This window comes from Apteryx mantelli, chromosome 27 (assembly GCF_036417845.1).
Source record: "Apteryx mantelli isolate bAptMan1 chromosome 27, bAptMan1.hap1, whole genome shotgun sequence".
Lineage (NCBI taxonomy): Eukaryota > Metazoa > Chordata > Aves > Apterygiformes > Apterygidae > Apteryx > Apteryx mantelli.
In genome coordinates, this window is record NC_090004.1 from 4,898,109 (window position 1) to 4,922,553 (window position 24,445).

General features: G+C 45.0%; 1 protein-coding gene across 2 annotated transcripts in view; it reads right to left on the reverse strand.

Annotated features, from left to right (window-relative positions):
* Positions 1-4,623: 4,623 nt before the first annotated feature.
* MAN1C1 (mannosidase alpha class 1C member 1) overlaps positions 4,624-24,445 on the reverse strand; it is a 65,724-nt gene continuing 45,902 nt past the window's right edge. Inside the window, exons 5-13 of one of the 2 annotated variants that reach the window (XM_067311322.1) lie at positions 22,992-23,072; positions 20,409-20,503; positions 15,822-15,945; positions 13,201-13,294; positions 9,512-9,627; positions 9,139-9,358; positions 6,788-6,960; positions 5,839-5,954; positions 4,624-5,233 (exon numbers count right to left, since the gene is read on the reverse strand). In XM_067311322.1, the coding sequence (XP_067167423.1) occupies positions 5,110-5,233; positions 5,839-5,954; positions 6,788-6,960; positions 9,139-9,358; positions 9,512-9,627; positions 13,201-13,294; positions 15,822-15,945; positions 20,409-20,503; positions 22,992-23,072 (1,143 nt within the window). In that variant the 3' untranslated portion in view covers positions 4,624-5,109. Of the gene's footprint in view, positions 5,234-5,838; positions 5,955-6,787; positions 6,961-7,661; positions 8,261-9,138; positions 9,359-9,511; positions 9,628-13,200; positions 13,295-15,821; positions 15,946-20,408; positions 20,504-22,991; positions 23,073-24,445 lie in introns of those variants that run through there. The other variant, XR_010886431.1, reaches the window with a different exon arrangement.

Below are 24,445 nucleotides of genomic sequence, written 5' to 3' on the forward strand. Positions count from 1 at the left end.
CAATTCCCAGGACAAGAGAGAAAGCCCACCATGCTTGCTTGTACACCATGGCAAGCAAGACCAGAGGGAGCAGGACTCAGGTGGTGAAGGGGAGGTACAGCCTTCTGCTTGGGACTTGGGTGCTGTTCCCCTCTCTGCTATAGATTGCCCATGTAGCCCTTGATATTTCTTTTGCAGGGGCAGTGCTAGCTTGGGCAACACAACAGACTGGGGAGCCTACCAACAAAAAAAACCCCCACTGGGTTATTTGTAACTCACATCAGTGCTGTTCATCCTCCCTTGGCTGTGCAGATGTGAGAAGGCTGCTTATGCCAGCTCCACTGTAGAAGAAAGTGTTTGTGAAACTCTGCCACTGCTCCTTGCTCTCTACCTCCCCATCAGCCAAAGAAGCAGAATGCTTGGACCAGTGGGGAGGAGATGGGAGGAACTGAATTAACAGAGCATTGAAATAATGTCTGGGAGCAGAGACAGGTGTGAATGAGCTGGTGTCCACTTAAGCAGATATGCTTTAAAACTTACTGGACTCATTAGGTTGGGCAGTGAGGTGTGGAGAGCTTTCACTTACCTCAAATATCCTAGCAAGTATCTTCGGAGCACAAAATGTAACAGGATGAGATAGCTTCGAAACAGGATAAATGTACTCGGGTGTCTGGGAAACGAGAAAGAGCAAGAGGTGATAAGAAATGACAAAGCCTGCAGACTCCTGGATGGAGGCTGGCCATCACAGCCAAAATGGTACAGTTTAGACAAGAAGCAGAGGGACTTATTTTACATCTGAACCATTTCCAGTGTCATCAGCTACCATATAATGATGACAAATGGATGAATTACTTGATAGGAAAAAGAATGAAAGACAAAAGGTGAAATAATTCAGGGCATCTGCTGGGAACTGATCCTTCTCAAAGGAGAACAATACCAACAATTCCTGGCTCTACACTGCTAGTTCTTGAGATTAGATTACAGGGCTCAGGAAGAATTTTAAATATCCAGACAGCTGCTGCGTGGCCCACCCAGGCATGTTCATACCAAAATAAATCCTTTATCACGTGATAGAGAATTAATAAGGAAGAGTCACACACAAAAAAATTCACCTGGCAGGAAAAACTATCCCAGATTTCCCTTTTGCCAGCCAGAAGAGTCCAGCTGAAAATAAGAAAACTAGAGAGAAATTGCTGCCAGGGATTGAAAGCTTGGAACAGCCCTTTTTGCAGTGAGATGGGTTCTCCAGATGCTGGAGTACCACGCAGCAAGTCTGTGTTCCAGGACAGCACGTTCCGAGAGTGGAGAAATCCTCCCCTCATTTAAACTGATGGCCCCATTTCCCATAGCCTGAAACTCTGGCCTGCTTTAAGCTGAACAGATCATGATGTAATGGAAGGCAGCGTTAAAATCTGAGCTCTGTAAATGGAGAAAGCACCTGGAAACAGAAAACCCACTGAGTAAGCAAGTCCTGACCAGACAGAGGCCCAAGAACATAAATCCTCTGGAAACCAGTAAGGAACAAGGAATATCCAAGTCTGGCTTCACGTGTGGCTCGTGTGGCTTTTTGAAGGAGACAAGAAAACCAGAGGTATGGTCACTGCAGAAGAGGGGCTTGTAACCTGATCAAGAATAGCTGCACTGTGACAGAGGGTGTCACAGGCAGCCATGGAGAACATACAGTCAGTCCCAGAAAAGGAACGGGCAGGGTGAAGTGAGGTTTGATAGAGACATTTCAACTAGACCATTTAGCAGAACAGCAAGAGCCAATGCTTACTGAATTCCCGTGGGCTTGGATTCCTAACTCCCCTTTGTAGCTTGAGCTTTCATATTCAGTACACAGTAATCTGTTCGGTGGGTAACTTACAGTTCTTACACTCACTAGCTCTCTAAAAAAAAGCATTTACAATGCAGGGGTGTTTTACTGAAAACATTCCTAATTACAGCACAGTACCTGTTTGGGGCTCTACGGGGAATGAAGCCACAGACCCAATTGCAACCTGAAGTAACTGCTGAACTTTGAAACTGCTAGCGCCGGGAGCCAGCACTTGATGCATCACATCTGAAACAATCAGATAAATAGATCAGATCAAAATGTATGTGGAAAAATATTAAGACTGCCAGGCTTTTGAATTCAATAACCAATTCTGCTGAAAGCATTCCAAGGGAATTTAATAACGCTGTAAAAATGAAGTGTAGGTTACAAAAAGATGCATTTGTTTTCTGGATAGTTTTGTCTTATGTTAGGGAAACTGTTCAATACAGTTTCCCAAACATCTTTTCTCCTGTATGGTCAGGCAACAGTCAGCCTTTCTACAAGCAGTGAGTTACTGGTTTTCATCTCTATCACATGATGCAACTTTCTGTTATCAGAACTTCATTTACAGGAAATTTCTTGTGATATAATATGGGGTCACTTCTGGTGGTGAAAATTAACACAATAACCACAGTTCCTCAATTTGAACGTAACAGGGGAAATGGGCAGAGATAACCTAAGCTGAGCACATTTCCTGGAAAGGTGAGTCAAAAGTGGAAAAACCATCATAAATCAACAGCAGTTTTCCCACTGGTGGCCCGCATGTCTGAGAGTGAACAGGAAAGCAGCTCCAAGGCACAACTCTTTCCAGATCCTTTCCATTAGACATTTAAAACCAAACCTTTGGTTCAAACATAACACCCCATTTATTTATCTACTTAAAGTACAAAAACAAAAGGATTCCCATCTTGGCAAACACAAGAAATCCTCCCCATCCACCCCGCCACCAAGCAGGACGTATACAGGGCGAGAGCAACATCTGAGACATGAAATCCCAGCACTTGCTTCTGCACACAAGGCTCCCAGAGTCACGGGCTCTGCTCGAGCAAGAACATCTATCTGAGGCTCAAGGTGTGCTGAGGAGTGAGTAAAGAGCAGATACATTTTAAGATGTCAAAGGGGTATATGTTCCCATTCCCTGCATTTCTGTAGGACAGAAGAATCCCAGTTATGGGCCAGGGCCAGGCCTTGGAACAAAGCTGCTCCTCAGAACAAACCTTTACTCCTGCTAAACACGTGCATGCTTAACTTTATGCCTGAAATTAATCACTGGCCTCAGAGATATAACTCTGGATACCTGTGAGCACAGGCAGAAGTATTTGCAGAATTCTGGTCTAGAAGAGAGGAGAATTTCAAGCATGGTCATTTCCAACAGCTTTCTTTGTGAGTGGTGCTGAGCTCCACATGAGTGCCTTGGTAAGCAAACTTATCAATAAGCTTTACGTTGTCAGGCATGCTGGGCAGCTAAAGAAACTTCCTATTTGTGATGCAGCCACTGATCTGCAGGAAAGCAGCAGCTTTCTTCCAGAAGCATAAGTGATTTTACTAATACCATTCTTGCTCACTACCATATCTGAACACTTATGTGGAAGAGAAAACAAGAGCAGAGTTTTAATGCAACACCAAGGATCTACTTCTAAGGGGAGCTAGAGCAATGTTGTTTATTTGGGGGTTTTCAGTTTTGCCAGGCAGTGTTCTGAGTTACTTGAAGAGCAGGACATTTTTATTTATGGAATTTCCTTAATCCACTATAAAAATCCTCTGGGCTAAACTGACTTCCCAGTATCCAAATCTCTTGAATAAGACAACTCACTCCCAAGATGTTTATTTACCAATAACCATTCCTCTAGGCCAAGCTTACCAGACAGTATCTTTATCTCTGGGATAATGTTAAGTCCCCATCTGACAACCTTATTTCTCTGGGGGAATTACACAGGCATGAATTTAGAAACACATTTTTTTGTTTTCACAACTTGCTCAAAGCAACGTTATCTTCCCAAGTTGCTGAATAAACCAAGTATTGTTTCACAAGAATGGAGAAAAATGTTCTATCACCAAGGGCCATGCAGCTTCACAGTGACCAGAGGAAAAGCTGCTGCAGGCCACTGGGAGAAAGGATGCTGAATGAGGATCCAGCCCTTGTTGCTAGAATTGCTAGGCAGGTACTCACAGCTGCCAGGGCCAGAACTGGAGCGGTATGTGAACGTCTCCACACAGTCACCTGCTTAGAGTCACTGCGAGGACATACAGGGTAAATAGCTAGTCCAGTAGCAGGGTACATGCAAGAATCTGGCTTCAATTTTTTCCCTTTCTTCCTCTCCTGTAACTTCATTTCAGAAATAGTATATATCAAGGAGCAAACTTAGCTGGGGATTATTTATTTTTTGCTAGAAAATAAAACGTTTGGTAGAACTCCTGCTAACCTGTATCAGACAGCGAACAAGCAATTTAAAAGAGCTGGTGCAGACTGGAATTACTGTCCATACACTGACTATATTACTCTGGGAATCAACAGCTATTGTGAAACATCCTTGAAATCAACCAGTATTGTCACCTAGTCATTCCAAGCATGATGTAACAAGTCTCTAACACACGGCTTTAAAGCAGGATCAACCCAAACATGCTTTTTATTTTACAAGACTTTTATTCCATTCCACAGATTTGACTATTACAGCAGTGAAATTATTACAAGTGACTCATAACATTTAGTTCCAAATAAAAGTAGAAAAACACAAAAAGTATAAAGGAAAGTTAAATGAGATGTGATGTATGGTAAATGTGATTTAAGAGCACAGAAAAATGATATAAAAATACTTCAGGATCAAGAATTTTGCAGACAGGTTTTGATTTAGTTACAATTTTGACACCACCTAGAGAGCACAGTATATTGAAAACTGTTAATTAGAAAGGCAATAAAATCCAACAGTATATAAAAGGCAAAAACAAAACAAAAATATGAAAGGAGGGATGTGTATGCATGTGTGTGGGGAAGTCTATTTTATGGCAAACTTCCAATCCTTTGGCCACTATAGAGCGAAGTCAGTGGATTTCATATAAATTCTCTGTATAAAGGAATGTCTATGAATTGTGTACAATATGGCCCAGAATAAACATCTCATTTTCAGGCTAATAGAGCTCCTCACAGAGGAAAAGAAGGTGCTTATGTCACGGTTTCATCTCCCCGATATAATACTGTCCGGAATTGGACTAGTGCCCCAAAATACCATTTTAGGAACAACACGAATTCCTTTAATGGAAAGGAAATGCAGTAACCCGCCGACGCTGCAGAAGCAGGGTGCTGGGCAATGGCCTCACTACTGCACGCTTGCTTTAGCTTTAAAGTTCGTGTGGTTGACTGGCAGGGGGTGAGCTTCTGTGTTGAACACCCAGTCGTCCAGGGACAGCACATCGTCTTCACAGAACAGAAGATAGAGGTACCTGGAGCCATAAGGCAAGGGTGGGCAGGGGGTGTAGGGGAGAAGACAGACACAAGGGGAGATTATAGGAAGCTCAAATGGGACTCTGAGCATGCACAAAAAACCACCGTCAGCAGGACTGTGATGGGGGCTGCCGCTGGACTCAGATGTCATGGTTTATGATGATATGTTCCCTGCCTCACCCTTCTGCTGGATGCTACCATCCCCGGAGCGAGGGTGGCAGAACGGGATGTGCACCTGCCCTCAGCCACCCCACAAACATTAGCTCAAGCTACCAGCAAAGGCACCAAGGATGAGATCAGCTGAGAAGCACATTCCTGCCATATTCATGCCTCCTCTTTGTTCAGAGCATTAACCTGGCAGAGGGGTCAGCTGTGCCTCCCACTTAGAGCAGCTCTGGATTGCAGGAAGAATCCTTTAAATCCAGTGCATAAGCAGAAACCTAGAGAGTGCCTATGACAGCAGTGGTTCTGCAGGAAGAAGTTACTAAAGCTTTGCAGCACCTATGATCTTGCCCAATCTGCCCTGCAGAGGATAAAAGACTTCACAATAGAGACGATGCAGGAATTATGCTATTCTGAAGGGCTTCTGTGATACTAGACTTACTTCAGAGTCTCTGCAAGGAAAAAACTCTGTTGCATGTTGTCATGGGTTGGGGTTGTGGTGTAAACATCTCGGATGCCAGAAAAACCAGCTTCTACTCTGCAATGTTTTTCCAGGGCCTGAGAAAGGAAAAGAAATCTCAGTAACATACAATAGCATGGAGTAACTCATTAATCATCATCAGTCACATTGCAAGTCAGCTTTACAAATCAAATTCCAGGTTTATAGTAGCTTCTTTCTCTCACTGAAGAGAATGGTGATTTCTGTAGAAATAAAGCTAGTTCTAATGAAATAGCAAGAGAAACATAGACTGCCTAAGTTAGTTGATTGATTGACCTTGATGTTACACACACAGCAACAATAGGTCTCAAGTGGCAACTCTAGCTGTTTGCAGACCCTCTTTTCCAGGGCACTAGATGAATGACAATTCTGCCACTGAAATGCGGTCCCTGCTAGTATGTGGGGCAGCAGCCAACTGGCTATTGTATAAACTGGAAAGACAGAGGTGAGGGACTTGCTGGCTGGGAGGTCTTTGCAGGAAGAAGACAGGATGAAGGGCAAAGCCAGGCTTATTCTTTTTTCCTGACCAACTACAAACCAGTGGTTCTGAGCAGTCCACATATTTCAAGTACAAAGTTGACTTCTTTTTATGCAGGACTGTTACATTAATAGCAGGTTTCACTGTCTGCAGCACTCCTCTCCATAAACCTCTACAGTTTTGATTGACTAATTGATTCTAGCATAGACCAAAAGGGAAAAGAAAATATTTACCATGATCAGCAGAGAAGCCACACTAAATTGAGCTATTCTGTATATTTCTGCACTGCTGCTAATGAGTCTTAGTGATTAATGCAATTTAAATCCTTTCTGCTCTTTTTCTTGACTGAAGAAAAGATTCTTATAAGAATCCAGCAGCCTTTAACAGTTATCACTGCATGTTTTCCAACCATACCTTCACAGCCTCCCAGCCCCACTGCCTGTACTTGGGATCGTGTGTCAGTCGCCACATGTACATGTAGCTTTCTACCACTTCTGGGCGTAGGATATAGTAGCGCTCGCTGAGTCTGGTTGCCATGGCTTCAGTTCCAGTGTCAAAACGAAAAGCTTCGGGGCCAAGTTTGGTATCTAGACAAAATCACACACATGTAATGATCAGTTTTGGGAGAAAGCAAGCAAACAGGCTGTGTAGGTGCTTTTATGCTGCTCAGACATCAGACATTTAACTGAGGCTTGTATGAGATCAGACAAGGAGATCAGTCATGTCTGTGTAGCACATCAACCTCAGAGCTAATATCAAGATAGGGGCAACTCCACAAAGTGCATGAGCTTTCCTCACTGCCTTCCCCAGGTTTTGCTCATACTGTGATATTTCTGGATACTATCTAGGTGAGGATAAAGTGTTTCTGAGGGTAGATACGACTGACAAAACAAGTATTTGGACCAGATTTGAGTGTGGACCAGATTTGAATGTGGAGGAAGCAAGTACAAATCTCTCCCACGTCCTAAGACTTTTGCGGGGCTGGGATTCGGTCCTAGGAACTGCACTGCACCTGACCCTGAGAGCAGAGTTTGTCACTGAAGCTAACCTCAGGACCCAGGTGAGAAAGAACAGAGAGGCAGATCCTGCCCTAACGCCTTAAAGAGAAAACATTCAAAGGAAAATCTAACCATGCGTCTGACCTCGCCATCACAGAGAGATTGGTACACTGCTCCCAGGTAGGAACTTCTCTGTTTCACAATTGATCAATACACCAGATTGAGCCAGTATGACCGCACCAGGGCAGGGAGGCTGTAAGAAGAGGTACCTGGGACCTGCAACCACTTACTTTGCCTTTTCTTCCGGTCCACAACCAACCTCTTTGAAGCAGAGGACATCAGGATGATGGCAAAAGCTGAACTCGTTTCGCTGATATTTTACAATCAAAAAATTAAGAGTACCTTGGTCTTTCTGAATGTCCTTTACATGAGGATCTCAATCTCTTGCAAGTATCAGCTAGCACTGAGATCCCTGCTTACAACATAGGGACCTCTCCTTATCTGAGACAGGGAAACTGAGTATAGAGGTTGCTTGTGATCATGCCACATCAGGTTTCTCTTGCAGCACCCACATGTTCACCACAAGGCTGTGTTTGAGGTATTCATTTAACTTCTCTAAATATTTTGCACACCTTCCCTAGGCCCTCCTGTCTGCGCAGGGAGCTTATGGTGTTTGCTAGCTGTATTGTTTGCTGACAGCCAGGGCGACATGCACAGCCATTCTCTGCAAAACAATGAGCTTGCTGAAATGACAGCTCTGTAACCAAGGTGGGCAGGCTTGCTACTGTCCTTTCTATGCTGATGGATATTGCTGAAGGTGAAAATTGGCTCCAGGCACTCACAGCCAGAGGGTTATTAGTTCGGGTGGCTTGTTTCAGTTCTGTAAGTGCTAGAAAAAAAGAGTTATTTGCAAATATGATTTTAGTTTAGCTTGAAGTTTATTAGGCAAACATGCTGGATGCCAGCTGCCAATATGGGCTTGCTGATGTGGTTGAGGTGTGAAACAATCTTTGGGAACAGTTAGTGCAGACAAATGGGCTTGACAAGGTCCTGGAGAGCACACTGCTGCTTTGCTGCCTGCAGGCTCCGAGGAGCTACAGAGATGCCTACAAAGAAAGGAGCAGTGCCCAGAGCAGGCTTATCTCCCTGAAAGCGCTGCAGGCAGAGAACCAATCTCTCATTCCTCATCAGTCACTTCTCTCCCAAAGCACTGACTGAAAAGCACACTGGTTAGGGAAACAAATTCTACTGGACTTAGCCAGCCTCTGCTTAGATATCTGGAAGAGGTTGAGAGTCATTTTACTACTTTGGTAGCAGCAGCTACAGGTCTCCAACACTCTCTGGCTTCTCGGCTGCTCTATTCCATATAGTGGGACATCCTACAGTGAATCACTATTAATCTCCCCTTTTTGTCTGCGCAAGGATGTGAAAGGACAGACTCAAACTCTACCCTTGTTGGCAGAAGGCTATCTCTATGATTGGGATGCCGGATTAGGATTCAGTTCAGGGTTCATTTCCCAGCTCTGCCACAGCAGTTCACATCTGCCTGTCCCTCTGCTCCAGCTGTCTGTTGTATAAAACAGGAAGGCTGTTACCGCCCTCCCTTCTAGATATCCTAGAGAAGAAAAGTGAATGTCATATGCAGGGATGAAGATGCTGCTGAAGCACAAAACACCCTGCTGCAATTCTCTGCCACACAAGAGCTGAGTCTCCTAAGGCTGTAGACTTTCCCCTACCAGTGTTTCCTAGGCAGCCCACCAGGTTTACCTGAGCGTGCGTAAGACTCATGACATGTGTTTGTTATTTCTGCAGCTAGATCCATGTAATGTCGCTTCCTTCCTTCTCCAGCGTGTTCGGCTCCAAGTGCTATCATGCCCCCGGAGAAGCAAGCCAAGTGGCCCATTTTGTGATCCAAGATGCCACCCCTCCATTCAGCAATGTAGGTCAATCCTCCAGCAGACTTTTTGACCAAATGCTTTTCTATTGCCTAAAGGGATGAAAATCAGGATCTCAGGATATTTAGCAGACAGGGCGGGGAGTGAATACCAAACAAACCCAAAGAGCTAACATAACTTTGCCTGAAACATTCTGGTGAACAAAGTCTCCCTCAAGAAATAGAGAGCAGAAACTCATTCCTTACCTCTAGTGCATCGTCATACATCTTTTTAGCTTCAGAGTCTTTCTTGTCTGACATCAGCCAAGATTTGATGAGATATTCATAAAAGCTGTCCCCAAGCCCCCCAATGGAGACATGGTCTGTAATAGGAAAGCCAAAAAAGAACATCAGGTTCATAATATACAATGAGCAGTCACTTTACAAAGAGCAAACAGCCACGTCCTATTTAATGCCCTTGTTCTCTCCTCTCTCTTTTCAGTTTCCTGGGGAGCGCTTGCAGCATTTTCTTTTTTAAAAAGGAAGAAAGGTGGAAAGTGCAATCAGAAGAAAAACGTTCTGTCATTTTACAAAGCATCAGTATCCCTTACCAAAACTATTCAGAGGTCTTATTTTGCAACAGTTACTTATACTGCAACTTGAACATGCTTCCTGTTTATGAAGCAACCCTCATAAATCCCAGCCTAATAAACTGAGAGCAACGGCAGGTATTGATGGATCTCTACCTCTGTGAAGCCACTGGGTCCCATCTCGCTGCCTCAGGAAAGGGAAAATGTATGTTGGATCAGACAGAGCTGCCAGCAAGGGACTGCTATAGGGACCTCTACATCCTGCCATTTGTATTCCTGGCTCATGGTGGGACTCTGTGTCCTGGGGAGGGCTCGGGTTGTTGGCATATTAAAATGATAAAGTCAGGTGCAAGGATGTGCACTGAATATCTTCTTCTGGAGAAATCAGATTTTCAAGGCTATCTGTTCAGAGTACACAATGCTTTGACCTTACTGGAGAAGAGGATGTTAAGGAATTGCACTGTGAAATGGGCATGACAGCTGCAGGTTTCTGCCCGGGGGGAACTATTGGATGGATTTATATCTTTAAACTATACTACTGGGGGAAAAGCAGCACTAATTCTTTGAAGCAGCCAAGAACTCCCCTTTTTATAGGAGCAAGACAAATTACCCACCATGGACTGAACCATCCTCATTAATTAAAAGTGTCTACCTCTGCATCTGCATGCTTCCTTATTTTAAACGTAAGCAGATGCAGCAGGGTTTTTGGAGTAGCTTTTCAGATTTTTATTTTCCCTTTCAATGTACACATGTAAAGTCCTGAGGCTTATTCTAAGTGCTAAATCCTACCAACAGGAGAGATCAACAGCCACGCATTTTCCTGACCGGAAGAGCAAATATCCCTGATACAGTGTGTCTAATGATCCACAGAATAATCCACAGCAAAACAACGAGATTAGACGTATGAATTCAGAGAAAAAGAGGACAGACTATTTACAAACACCGGCTGCGCAGTCTGTCTTTAAAGAGAAGCTCTGTGATCCCAAGTATGTCATTCATAAAATCACCAAAGCAGGAGCTCTGGCACATAATTGCATTCCATATGGCATGACTTTGCCAGCATTTGCCTCCTAGGCACTTTGCATAAACAAATCTTTTATTTCAGCAGGGGACTGTGCTTTAATTCTCTAAAGGTAACAACTGCACTCAGAAGAGGTACAGCATTGCCTCTTCATTAGAAGATGTGCTCATTCGGCCAGGTCGAAGACGCACCTTTTAAGACAATCACAGCAATTCCAAGAAAAACAGCTTCCCGCAAAGAGCTTTAATGGCAAGAGAGAAAATGAGAGCCTGGCACCTACTGGGAACATCCCTGTAGCAGGCAGCAGCTGCCTCCTTACTTTAGTCCTAATCTATTTCTCACTAGCAGTATCGGAGATGCAGAAGACGCTGATCAGCATTTTGCCTCACTGGAATATGGATTCAGACCACAAGGTCAGAAAATGAGCAACTGGCGGAAGAAGTCTGTGCCATGGGCTGCCCTTATGATGTGCAAGTCTAGGAGAGAGGATATCTCTAGTCCTTTTTCATAAATTGCCCTATTCCGAATGAACTAATCAGATGCTACTTTTAATAAGCTCTGAGACCCAGCAACAAGCCCCTCTATATGTCAGCAAAGGGTGGGAGCAGGTCAGTACAATGAAGTCAAATTTGTGGATATAAATAGAATTAAATTAGTGGCAGAAGAGATTAACAGCGAGTATCAAGCTGAGTATTTTAACCATCTGAATTAAGAGCACAGCTCTTAAGTTTCCCAAAGATTTGGTAACAATCAGTTATGGCAACAACAGAACTGAGAGACTGGAACTTCATCTCTTCTCAGCACCAAGGAGTAGGTAGGATTAATGCTTGTGTCTGGGAAAACAGAGTGTGGCTGCCAGCTGGGAATAGCCTAAAGAAAATGGCATCTCAGGGGTACACTGGGGATGGGAGATTAACTTTTCAAGTGAAACATATTGCAATAACTCTGCAGAGACAAATGCAGAGGGGAAGATGAACCAACAAAGCGACTGGATAACTTGGAAAGTCAATTAACTGGACAAACTTGGAAGCCTCTCTTCTTTTCTCACAGCACCAAAGAACAGCTCTGGTTTAATGGGACAACTAGAATTATCCAAGATGCTGTGTTGGGACAATTTTCAAGCCAAGCCCTGTCAATCACCATTATTGGTGCTGATGTGGCAGTCAAAGGTCAGGGATTGCTCACAGCTAGTGCTCTCCCAATGTCTCATGATGGCAGCCAGGCAACTGCCTGTCACTTACAATCAGAGCTATTAATACAGGTCTAGAGTGATCTAGGAGAGCCAACAAGTGCAGCAAGACACAGGGACAGAAAACAATGCAATTACTCAAACAAACCTGCTTAAACAATATAAATGTAATCCACTGACAGATTAAAACCAGCTTCTGCTAAAAGAGAAACTTTTATTTCCTTTGAAAGAGAAACATGAAATCCAGCAACATCCCTTGCCAAAATGAGCAAATCTCTAACAGAGGGGAAAGCTGAGGTCAAAGATCTGGGGCAGACCAGCAGAGGCAGCCTTTCGTGCTCCTACCAGAGAGCAAGCTTTTGCCCTTGGGTAGCACAAAAAGAGGGGTACAGTCTCTTCTCTGGGCAAAGAAACAGCTGAGTGGGTAAAGGAGGAAAAGAAATAATCTTTCCCTGGGAACACTGTTTCTAATATCCCCTTGCTCTTCAAGCCCTTCCCTGGCTATTGCTCCCTCTTCCATTTTAGAGCAGTATCTGTTCCAATGCCTGTTTCTTCATTGCTGGCCAGCACTGCATTGCTACAAGAGAGAAGCACACACACCTGCCTCACCCTTGTTGCACCACATTGCACTATGCCGCAGGTACCATAGAGACAGGTACGCGAACACACACGGGAGAGCGCCTAGATCCCAGGGGGATCTGCAACTCTGCAAGCCCACTGCCTCTCCAGATGGATCCCTATTTGATACATCATACTTAGGAAGCAAATCTCATATGGCTTCTGCTCACAGCCTTCACGGGCAACTCCCAAAGAGGCCCATGGGCTATATGAAGACTGCAGGATAATGTCTTAAAGAGGTATGCCAATTTCTAATATCTGCGTGATGAACCACATACCATTATCCCCCCCGTGCAGGAGAGACTCTAATTCTCGTTCTGGAGGTGAGACACTCAGCTGGAAACAAGGCTGATGGAATAAGTGTATGATGATTATATTGCATCTTTCAAATCGAGTCGCATTATCTAATCACATGTATAACAGGCTGCCTGACAAGACATTTCCTTGGCTTGCTGCTCTGACAGTTGCTATCTCTTCCTAAAGAATAACGGAAAGGCTGAAATGCTCCAGGCAGGACTCAATACAGACTGATACTTACGCTGCACCCAGTTGCCTGTCACCGGGCTGAGGAAGTTGGGATATAGGCCCTGCGGCTTCTCAACTCTGTTCAGGACTTTGCGGATGTTCATCACCTGTAGGAGATGAGACACAAGAACCATGTTACTTCTCTGCTGAAAAGGCTGGCAGTTTTGTTCTGTCACTGAAGACTGACTCCTCAGTTTTGATGCCTAGCTGAACAAGCACAGCAGCCTGTAATGTGAATCATCACACAAGTGGAAGACAGCAACATGGCTCTCCAAGGAAGGATCAGTGACGGAGGAACTTTCCTCCTGGATTCTCAGCACAGTCTTTATCCAGTTCTGTCAGTTTTTAGAACTGGTTCTGAAAACCCCATGAGGCCCCAGTTCAGAAAGCAGTGGAATTAATTCCCTGACAATGGTCCAGAAGGAATCCTGAGGATTTGGGATCTGGGTGGAAATGTATGAGAGGTAGAGGGTTTTTTTTTTTTTCTATGATCCAAAGGGAAAGGAGTGGCAGGGATGAGTGACTCACATGGCACTTAAATTCACCATGTGCTCACTTAACCTGATGAATCGGGGCCTTTAATTTCAACAACAGACAGCTCCTTTAATATGCTAGAACAGATTTACTTGTTCTCTAAAACTTCCCTTGGTTTCACTCCCATTAAATCCAATAGGCCTTTCCCATAAGGGATGAAGTTAAACAGTATGCAGCATAAATATTCTATTATAACCTACAGAGCAGCTAATACACTCTAAACCTTTTATAAAATTAGACAATTTGTACGCCAAAAGCTGGCTACAGGCTTAAGCCAGTGCTTCCAAGTAAGTCGTCAGGCTGCATAATATTTACTGAAGTTTAGTAGCATGGCATATTAATGACATGTTTGAATAAAAGACACAGATGGACTTTATTCCTGCTAAAATCACACAAGTCCCAAGCTGCAAGCTAATGAGATGATCTGTTCCTCTGATGTCATTTCCCACAAGATGGGCTGTTTGAGCCCCTATCATCCCACATTTTCTCCCTCAGAGGGTATCAGGATGAATGCGATACATTTTCTGTACGCAGGCACACACGAGGCATGCTCAGCTCAGGAGAGTCCATTAGAAGGGTTCTGCCCTTATCCTTTAGCTGGCTTATGAGTCTGAGATGAAAACATGTTACCTTGGGGATAGAGGCTTGACCCTGGCTCAAAATGGCACAGTTTGAACATGGAATATGGATGCAATTCTGGCTTGCAAGGTTGCATCTTCTTGCCTTGTGTTTTCAGTGTTCATCTCTCTCCGATTTCCTCCTTCATTCTTTCCCACACTTTTTTTTTTCCCCACAACCCTTTCTCTCTACTGGTTTTGTCTCAGCTCCCCCCCTGCTCTGAGCAATTCATCATCATCATCAACAAGAATCATTAGCTTGTCTTTTTAATTTCAAATTGCCAGTCTGTCTTTATCTTGCCTACAGTTTCCTGGGTTTCTAGTTTCCCTTTACCCTCTGCTATTCTCTCCTGCTCACTCTGTGACATTTCTCTTGCTCATCCCACCCTTTTGCTTTCCCCATGCTTCATCCTATTCTGTTTTGCTCTTGTAGCTTCCCCCTTCTCTTTCTTCCCTTCTCTTCTGCAAATTCTCTTCTTGTTTCAGTGACAACTGACAGACCAATACCCTAGGAAAGGACCATTTTGAGCCTTTTACTGGTAACCTCAGAACTACTGTTTGTTTTTACCCCATTGTGGGGCTCTGGACTGGCCCCATTTCCTTTGGGCTCACGGGGGCAGTTCAGATTCTAACTGGAACAATTTGTCTCCCTCAAAGCTGGTTCCTCAGGGACGTGCGGTGGAAGCTAATAATTTGCTGGTATCCAACAGCATATTTATTAAATTGGTCTCACATGCACTACAAGATCGCTTGTTTAAAAAGAAAAAAAGAAAAAAAAAAGGAGCTCAAGGTAATGTGAAATATTAACAGATTTTCAGTTACAAGTTACACAAAAGGAATCCAATATGTCAACTGTCAGGCCTTTCCTACACAAGAAACCTCAGCAGAAATCTTGCTGGCTGGAGCATAACATTTAATGCCTGTTTTAGAGTGGAAAGGTCTGCAAGTACAAGGCAATACTATTAGGATATCAGAATTAACAATTATCTTTGCAGCCTGCATCCAACAGATGGATTAGTTTTGCCTGTGCCTTTGTGTTTAGTAGGTTTTTACTACACCTTCACATCACCGAGACATTGGGAAAACATTCCCATCTCCCGTGCTGCTGCCAGCAACGGAGGAAGGGAGGTGGAGGGGCTAAAGCAAGTGTAAATGGCCAAAGAAAACACCGTGGCAGCTGCCTTCCAAGGCCAGTCAGTGTGATGGGACCTCTATTTGGAGGTTGCTGCGACCTTTTCACTGGACTGGTGCATAGGATGCTCTGAGGCCTGGTGACATCTGCAGCCTGCAAGGGACAGGTTTCTGGACATGTGTCCCACTCTGGAAGGCTTCTCCTCTCGTGACTTGTACTGGTAATGGGCAGAGGGGGCACTTTGCTGCCATGTTGTCTGCTGCGGGCAGGCCAAAGTGTTGCTCTGCTCCACCCTGACCCCAGGAGTACAAACAGACCAGTTCACTAAAGACTGAGGTGGGAAGTACTTGCCTTTTCTGCAAATACAGGGTTGCCAGAGAGCTCCGAAAGGTGCAGGAATTCTAAGTGCAAGGTACCAAATTCTGCTAAGATGCTGCTTCCAGCAGATGCCCAACCCCAACTCCAACTCATGCCGCTGCAAGGAGAGAAAAGGGAGCCTTCATTACCAAGCAAACAAAGTCTGAGGTCACCCCATTGCCACAGTACAGACCGTGCCGTTGCTACGTGTGTGCAATGCACAGCAGGTATCAACAGGGACCGCATAAAGGGCATACGTAGACTGTTTAGAACTCTTTCACGCTGAACAATTCCAGTGGCATGAAACAATAGTTTTAAAAATGGATTGTTTAGGATAGGGCAACTACACAGATTGCATGTACTAGCCTGCATGCTGGAGTTGCTGTTGGAGGGTAATCCCTCCCAACCAGATCAGCTTAACCAAACTTTGGAAGAACACTCGCAAGCTGCCCTACATAAGACAGATTGGGATAAAACCTGCCTCTAAGCAGCCTGAGCTGAACTCTCGTGTCCCAAACATCCCACAAGTCTAACAAGGCTCATTCCAACAAGATCTCACACTCTTTAGGCAAACGTGGCACTGACATCCCCAAGATGCGTTTGGTTGTTGGGGGGGGATACAGCATACAGCAACAGCAATGCTTGGGGGAAAGACGCCATTGGGCAAATCTGACTAAAGAAAAAGCCATGGGTAATCTGACATCTGCACAGGTCAAACCTGACTCTGAAAGCACCCCACTGGTGCTCATCTCGCATGCCTTGTGAGCACAGTGGGCCAGGACAAAGCTTCAGAAGCTGGCAAAGACTGTGTGAAGAAGTCAGTTATACAAAGTGCCTTCCGCCCCTATTTTTGACCTATTGGGATCCATTCTCAGCCTCTGTTTTCTTCCCTGTAGCCCTGCTATTGATGTCTCACCCTGACAAATCCATGCAAAACGCAGCAATGGAGAAAAATCCTCCTTGGAGCAAAGGAAGGAGCAGATTCTGGGAGTGAAGAGGGCATCATTTCCCCCTTTATCCTGGAAAAATCTAACCAAAGGACACGGAAGGGCAGAGGGGCTCTTCCAAGCACTAACAACCTCATGCACCTCCTTCTTGGATTCGCATTTACATTTGATCACGTCCCTCTCGTGTTCCACTGCTACAGATTACAGCTCTGTGCCTCTTTGAAATCCACACGGACATGAAAAGTGACCTGTATCTTTAGGCCTTGGTCCTAAAATAGCATCTCCAGGTGCTGGCCTAGGGAAGCTCGGCAGAGCCGTTTCAGCAGTGATACGACTTTGATTTTCATGTCTCTTTATGAGCACTGTTTGTGGTCGATACTGATGAGGTAGCAAATTTCCAATTATGGGGGAGGGGACACTAGATGGCGCCTGAAAGCTTGGCTATTTGAAGAAAAGGGTTTCTGTTGTTTACAGGAGGCTAAAACCAATGATCTTTCCGAAGGGGGAAAAAAAAAGTTTCCCTTCCATGTGATGTACAGAAAACCATTTCAGGTCCAGAGCTGTTTGTTTTGCCTCCAGACAAAAAGAGCCATTAGATAAGCAATATGTTCACGCTGTTTCAAATTGCTCAGTCACTGCCAAACGTCAGCTTTCCCTGCAACCTGTCAGGAGGCTCTACCACCAACCTTTCCTTTGAAAACACCGCATGCAGCTAAAATGGTACCTCAAACGTCACCAGCGCTTATGGCAGAAGCCTCCCCGTGCAGGCTGAAAGGCCAGCTCTCCAGGCCGACCAGGTGAAGGGTGGTATTGATGTCCCATTAGACACATGCATTAAACCTGGTAGTAGCTGACCCTGAGATGGGCGCGCTAAACAACCCCATGGAGTGCTCGTGTCTACAAAGAGTCAATTACTTTTTCTTTATTTACTGCACCAAAGGGACACAGTAACAAATACAATCTCACAAACAGAAACTGCCTTCTGAGCTAGTTCAAATGAGGTGTGCTTGGAAGCAGCCAAATGAGGCTGTTTGTTGTGACAGCGGCTCTCTGGGGTCACAGCAGCTGACACAGCCCCGCCGGGAACTTTGGTCCCAAACATGCGGCAAGCCACTGCCTGCAAGGACAGAGCTGCCGGGAACCCAAGCCCTGCGGTGGGGGGAGGACAAATCACAGTGACCTCGGGGAGAGGTGGTCTGGCGGAAACAGTCTGTCTGCAATGTGTCCCTGGGTTAAAGAGCAGCCTGAAATGACCCCCTGCAGGAAAACATTTTTTCAGCTTTACAGCCTGGACAAACTGGGTCTTCACATCTGCCCTGTATTCTAACATCTCAGAGGAAACTACCTTTTAAAGTACCTTGGTTTTCAAGACAAAGAAAAATGCCCAGAGCTGCCTTTGTCTCCCAAATAAATGCACCTTGATTGCTCAACTGCAGTGGATCATTGTCCGCTGCAAGCATAGACTGAAAGTGGTACTTTCATCTCCTTCCCTCACAGAGGCCCAAAGCAGCAAAACACTGCCAAGTCAACAGGATGGCCAGGAGAGGAGCATGAGGAAGAATGCAGAGGTGTAGAGGGCTTAGGGGAGATGCGAAGGGGGCAGGGGCCAGGATCAGGAGGCATCAGGAGAGAAAGCACAGCACAACATGCAGGCAGGGAGGACAAAGAAGCAGCTTGGAAAGACAATGTACAGTAGGACCTGGCAGAAAATGTGGCACGTGGACCAGCAGGATGGAAAACAAGCCTGTGTGAGATATGATACGAGGGCCTCTGTGAAAACAGAAGGCCACAAGGAAGCACATCAGTGGAGGGGACACGAGGAAAGGTGGTGCAAGGTGATAGGAAGAGATAAGGCCAGCTGGCTATAGGAAGAGATAAGGCCAGCTGGCTATAGGAAGAGCAAAGGGAGGGTCTTTCTACTTGTGTCCCCAAAAACATCTACTCAGAATTAATGCAAAGCCAGCTTTTGTTTGTTTAAAATTTCTGAATCTCATTCTTAGTCGTCCCTCCCCCCTCCAAAACCCACCACCAACAGAAACCCTGCACATGCTATAAAACTCTCCTGCTTCTGAGCTGGTGAGGTTTCTCTGGAATTAGCACATTCTTGCAAAAGTAGAACTGGGGGCCAGTTCCTTCTTGCAAAACTCTTCTGAGCTTTGGATTGGCCCTGACTTTTGGGTTAAACATCCCCTCTCTCCACATCATCTCACTCACCTCTGCTTCCATGTCCATATGCTACCTCATGCTGAATAACTCCCTTCCCCTCTGGGTTTACAGGCTTTGGCTGGTCATCATGTTCCTGAAGTAGTCAGGCTACAGATTTAGCTCACTTCGTCCTTGCTCCTAAATCAATCGACACTCCAGGCCCTCCCAGCAGTATCATGGCTCTGAAGCTAGAGCCCAAAACAGTAATATGGGCTCTGGATCTCAGGCTCTGTGTTATTTTGATTTTCTTTGCTCTTAGTCAAGGTCATCAGCAAAACATTTTGGGAATGTCTAGGCAGGCACAGTCTGTTTCGATTGTCTTCACAAAGGGCAGGGGAGGGTTTGGCATTTCTGTGAAAGGTTAGTCTACGCTGAGCCTTTATCAGCCACAGATGAAGCAGAATGTCTCTTCTGTAAAAAGAAACAATTAAAGTGGTCGTGTTGGTGGTTCAAATTTTCACTGGGATCATGTGCAGATGAGACAACTGAAGGGTGACAGTGATACTTGAGTAATGGATCAGCCCGAGTCAAACATTTGACAGTCTTGCGCTTCACAAGGACGGGAGCCAAACAGGACGTTTGGGCTAAGAGATGAATAAAGATTTTCACAGCTGCTGCTCTGAGTGTTGTGAGAGGTGAGGATGAAAGGCTTTTGTTAACCCACATTTCCTGCTGTCTGCGTTTCAGCCTGCATGCAGCTTTTACCCTGGGGGATTGGCTAGTAGGTATCAAAATGAACCAATGAGCCTTTATTGGCCGGGAACACTACCTACTAGTGAGATCTGGAGATTGAGAGTCCAGCCTCCAGGTTCACATCTCTCTGCTGAGTGACCTTCAGCAAGCTATTTAACCCAGCTGCCTCAAAGCTCCCCTGTAGCATGAGAACACCACCTACCTGACATGAAACACTGTGACTCTAAGTGAAGAATACACATGTGGCTGAGTACTGCCAGCAGGGAGAAAACCAGAGGATCTGTATACTCCCCCCTTTCTAGCTGCAAACCTGTCTGCCAGTCCCATCCAATCTATTTCCCAGTTCCCCAGGTATGGAGCCTGGATAAATTCACATACATCTAGCTGGGCATACTGCAAAAATACAGAGCATGCCACATGCTACGTGCAGACTACAAATATCCTTTCAAAGAAAATGACAGTAAGGAAAATGCTATTGCAGCAGGGAGCCCTGCCAAGAAGTAGAGGAAGAAACTGTGGATAGCCCAAAATTAATAAACACAGCTGGGGTTAACTTGAGTCACCTGCAATCTCTGCCAAGGTACCTCTTGGTTTTGGGTTGGCAAAACAAATGACCTCAAAGAATCTGCACTAGAGGGGGGCACCTCTGAGGAACTGCTGCTGTTCCTGCTTGGGTCCTGGTCTTTTGCAAACATTCAGTAATGAAATGACATGCTCATAAGGACGTGTGTCTTGCCTGCCCAGATTTATGACGCCGCGTGGGATACCAGTAGGGGTGTTAAAAGCCGGCAAAAGTTTCTCTCCAAGTTCCAGAGCTTTACTCTTGAACACCTGTTAAAAGAAGAGAGGATAAATATTTGATGGACTGTTTGCAAATACTAGTTACACTGGATTCTTTCAAATGCATTTTTTCAAGCATGCCATTAAAGAAAGATGAAAGTACTGCACTATAAGAATCTGTCATTTCAGGTATGCTGCTGCCCTTGATCCACTCCTGGGTGGATCAAGGATTTGGACCAAAAGTCATGGCGAACTTTGGTATCTATCTGAATGATCTCTAAAAAGCTACTCTAAGCCAGTCCCAAGTTTCCTGGCAAACCCCAAACCTGGATGAGATGAGCCAGAGCTGCCGAGCTCACAGAACACCCCAAATGCCTCAGTAGCAAATTTCAGTGATCTGTTTCTGTTATTGCCCATGTACATCCAGGATAGGAGTTTGGAATTCAGCCACCATCGAGGCTGGGGAAAACAGAGTGGCTACAGTTCAGTGAGGTTTGTGGGACCCTTCCCCAGCTGTTGTTCTTACACCCACTGACCTCACAGGGCCCACCAAACCTCCACCCAAGGGTAAGCTCAAAATTTTGGACTGCAGCAACCCCGTTCTGCATAATCTTCTCTTGAAACCAAGGACCTCTCAGGATCAGCAAGTGAAGCTCAATGCAGGGCTTGACTATCACCAGCACAGCCCCAACTTCCTGTTCCCTGCAGATCTCGGCTGTCTAAACAACTACTTAAAGTAGCTTTGACTAGCTGAACAAGAAATGAGTTCCTGCAGCCAAAGGTCTCCCCTTCAAATCTCACTGCCCACTATAAATGCTGGCAGTAGCCTTACTCATTGCCTTGTCTCTCTGGTTTGATAAGAACTGATCCAAGGAGTATCCTTTAGGGGACAAATGCTTCTCTTCTCCCAATGTGGCAGAGGACACAAGGATGTGAAATGGCTGAATTAAAATCAAAGGAAATTTTTCTAGGGGGAAGCATTGTCAGATTTACAACATCAGTTTGCCTAGCTGGTATTATCTCCTATTGCAAAAAACATGATTTCCAACAAACAATCTTTTACTTGCAGTCTTTCCCAGGAAGGTTTCATGGTTTCATGTCTAAGCTGCTCCTTTTCCATTTTTAATGCCTCAGTTTTGGGCTTTCAAATCAAATTATAGCTTACGGTGGCTTGCAGCACAAAGCTACCATACACAATTATTTTGGGACAAACTGATACAAGCACTAATCTTTGCTCCAGAGATTAGTCCTGATCAAGGGAAGCCTGTAAGTGACTTACGAGTTAAAGCACAAGCCTTTTACCTCTAGCCCCCCTATACAGCCCAAGCTGTCACAGTAGTTCTAAGAAAGCAGGAATTTATTGCTCTAAAAATACAGCATCGAGGAAACCTGAGCTCTCCTGTGGGCTTGCAGGCCTTTGATACACTCACAAGAAGGTGGGTTTGATTCAGAAAGGGAAGCCAAGAGACAGGGCCTCAATTCTTGCATTTCAGCCTGGTGACACCAACTGGGTATATGACAGGCACTGCCCAGGCTGCTACATCACTGCTGACTACACTTTAAAGGGTCATTACTGAAGCTTTATGGTTTAATACGGTTTCTTTTTGGTCTGTTGATGTGAAGTCCACTAAAGTTGTGACTGACACAGGCCCTGAGTCGGGACACTGAGTCTTTGAGAGTTTTCCCTGGAGGGAAATCACAGAGGGAACTCATTCCTGGAACTGGTTTAAAATGCAACCTTAGTAACAGAGCAGCTCCTGTGAGTCTACAGATCAATGGTACCACTATGCAGTGATGAGCTACCCATCCTACCACGGTAGACAGCACTCAGCCACGGTTGGTGGGAGCTGACTTCTCAATTAGAGCCAATCTTACAGTTCCTTCACCCAGAAAACTCCCCCCAAAATCAGAATTTCTCCTTGCCTAAGATTTGCAGAGCAGAGGAATAATCTCTTCATCTCTCTAGAGCCAGCTGTAAAATTTCAGTCCAGTTATATTATAAAACAGATTATGGCATTAAGCCCTAACCTCTGCTAGGCTGGAGAGAAAGAAGTGTCCCTGTCCCCCAGGGCACTTCATCCTACAAACTACTGCTACAGAAAGACTGTCCAGGTAGAATTTGGAGCACTTGTCACTAACCAGTTGCCACCCCTTAGTCAAGGGGCAGAGTCTGGACTGATGTTTGATGAAATATTGCCTATGTTTAGGGTACAGAGTAACCACAAAGTAGCAAGTACAAAGACAAAGATCACTGCAAATGGCATTTCACTGGGGAGCAATGTATTCAACTGAAAACGTGTCTTGCTAGAATTGCCCACCGGAGAAAAGATCTCTGCTGATGAGCCATGCATGGTGTGTGCAAGGTAATTATGCGAGACTTAATTAAAAGAACATTAGTGGCATTTCGATATTCGTAAAAATGATAGGTTTAGCCTGTTGTTATGGAGGGATTATCTGATGCTCAGTGAAAAGCTGCTGGAGAACCCTTTCAATTCATTATTGGTGACTGTGAGAGACATGCAGTGCTGCTGAAACAAACCTCTTCTCCAGTTAAGTAGTACGCGGCCAACAGTCCTCCAATATAGCGGATGTTCACCTCAAACAAGGATGCTTCTCCATTCTGAAAATACACAATGATATTCTTGACTCAAAGTCTGCACATACAAATAGGAGCTAAGGGGAATGGCTAGTAGGCAGATACTTAAGTCTTCCAGTCCTCATCCACAGTGTAATGCAGCATTTCACCTGAGATCTCAAAGCACTTTATTTGCTCTACAATGATAGCTGGAGCCTGAAGGGAAGAGAAACCCCCCAACTGCCCATTTATCACCAGCTGATAAGAAAGTCTTGGAAGATGCTTTCTGCCATTCAAGGACTCATCTCAGGTTGCAGGCTCAGAGAGCATCACAGCCTAAGGGGAGTCTGTCATGGGCATGTTTACAGAGACACAAACCAAGCGATGTCCATGTGCCCCACCACCAGAGACAGCAGACACAGATAGATCTGGTTCACTGAATTGCTCAAGAACCCACTCACCTGGAACAAGTTCTGCTCTAGCTACTCAGTTGATGATCAGCAAATGTCAAAACAATTGCATTCAAAATGTGCATTTACAAAAAAAGCATGCTTCTGGCTGGTGAATCTGCATGACAAATGATTCCTACCCTCACGCAAACACATAAAGCCACAGACCAGGAAGGTTTTCTGTTGACACAGCGTTTTCAGCAAGTAGGGCAAAGGGAAGGGGCACTTTAACCTCCACGCTAGTCTGTCCTTTCCAAATAATCTGCGGATTACAAATCAGAGTAAATCCATTCTCCAGATGAAGTCTGAAATGGCATGAGACAGAGCAGTGCACCCAGAGTTTGTGGGTCCCTGTCTCAGTCCTCCGGGCTATCAGAGTTCCTGCTACACAGCCAATTTTTAATTAATTTCCCTCTTGCTCTCCCTCTGCTGTGCTTTCTGACTCCACCGATCAATCCATAGCATTCATTCTTGTCTTTGCAGATCAATGTATTCTGCAGGCCAAGATTAAAAGCTTTATGAAATCCGGATAAATTATCTCCCAGTTGATTTTGTCCCTTGTTTATCGATTCAGTAATGTACTGAGAACATTCACCAAATTTATCAGATGTGGTCTTCCTTTTATGAATATATGAATGCCAGTCGTGCCCTCACAAATGATGCTTTTCTATAAAGGCAGCTGCATGCATTGTTCCCATGGGGAGAACCATTTTTCACAACAGACAACTAGGCTGGCATTAAAAAATAAAAGTTTGAACAGCACTCAGCTTTTAACATTCTCCCTACGCCACTGATGTGATCCCATCTGCTCTCCCACAAGAAGCACAGAGCTGGCTTGGACACTAGTAGTCAGAAGAACAGCAACGGGCCCCAGCCAGAGAGTGGGATGAGGGACAGCAGCCCCCACTGCTCAGGGCCCCAGCAAATCTGACACTAGCTCTAAAAAAATGTGGCTAGTAGACTTTCGAA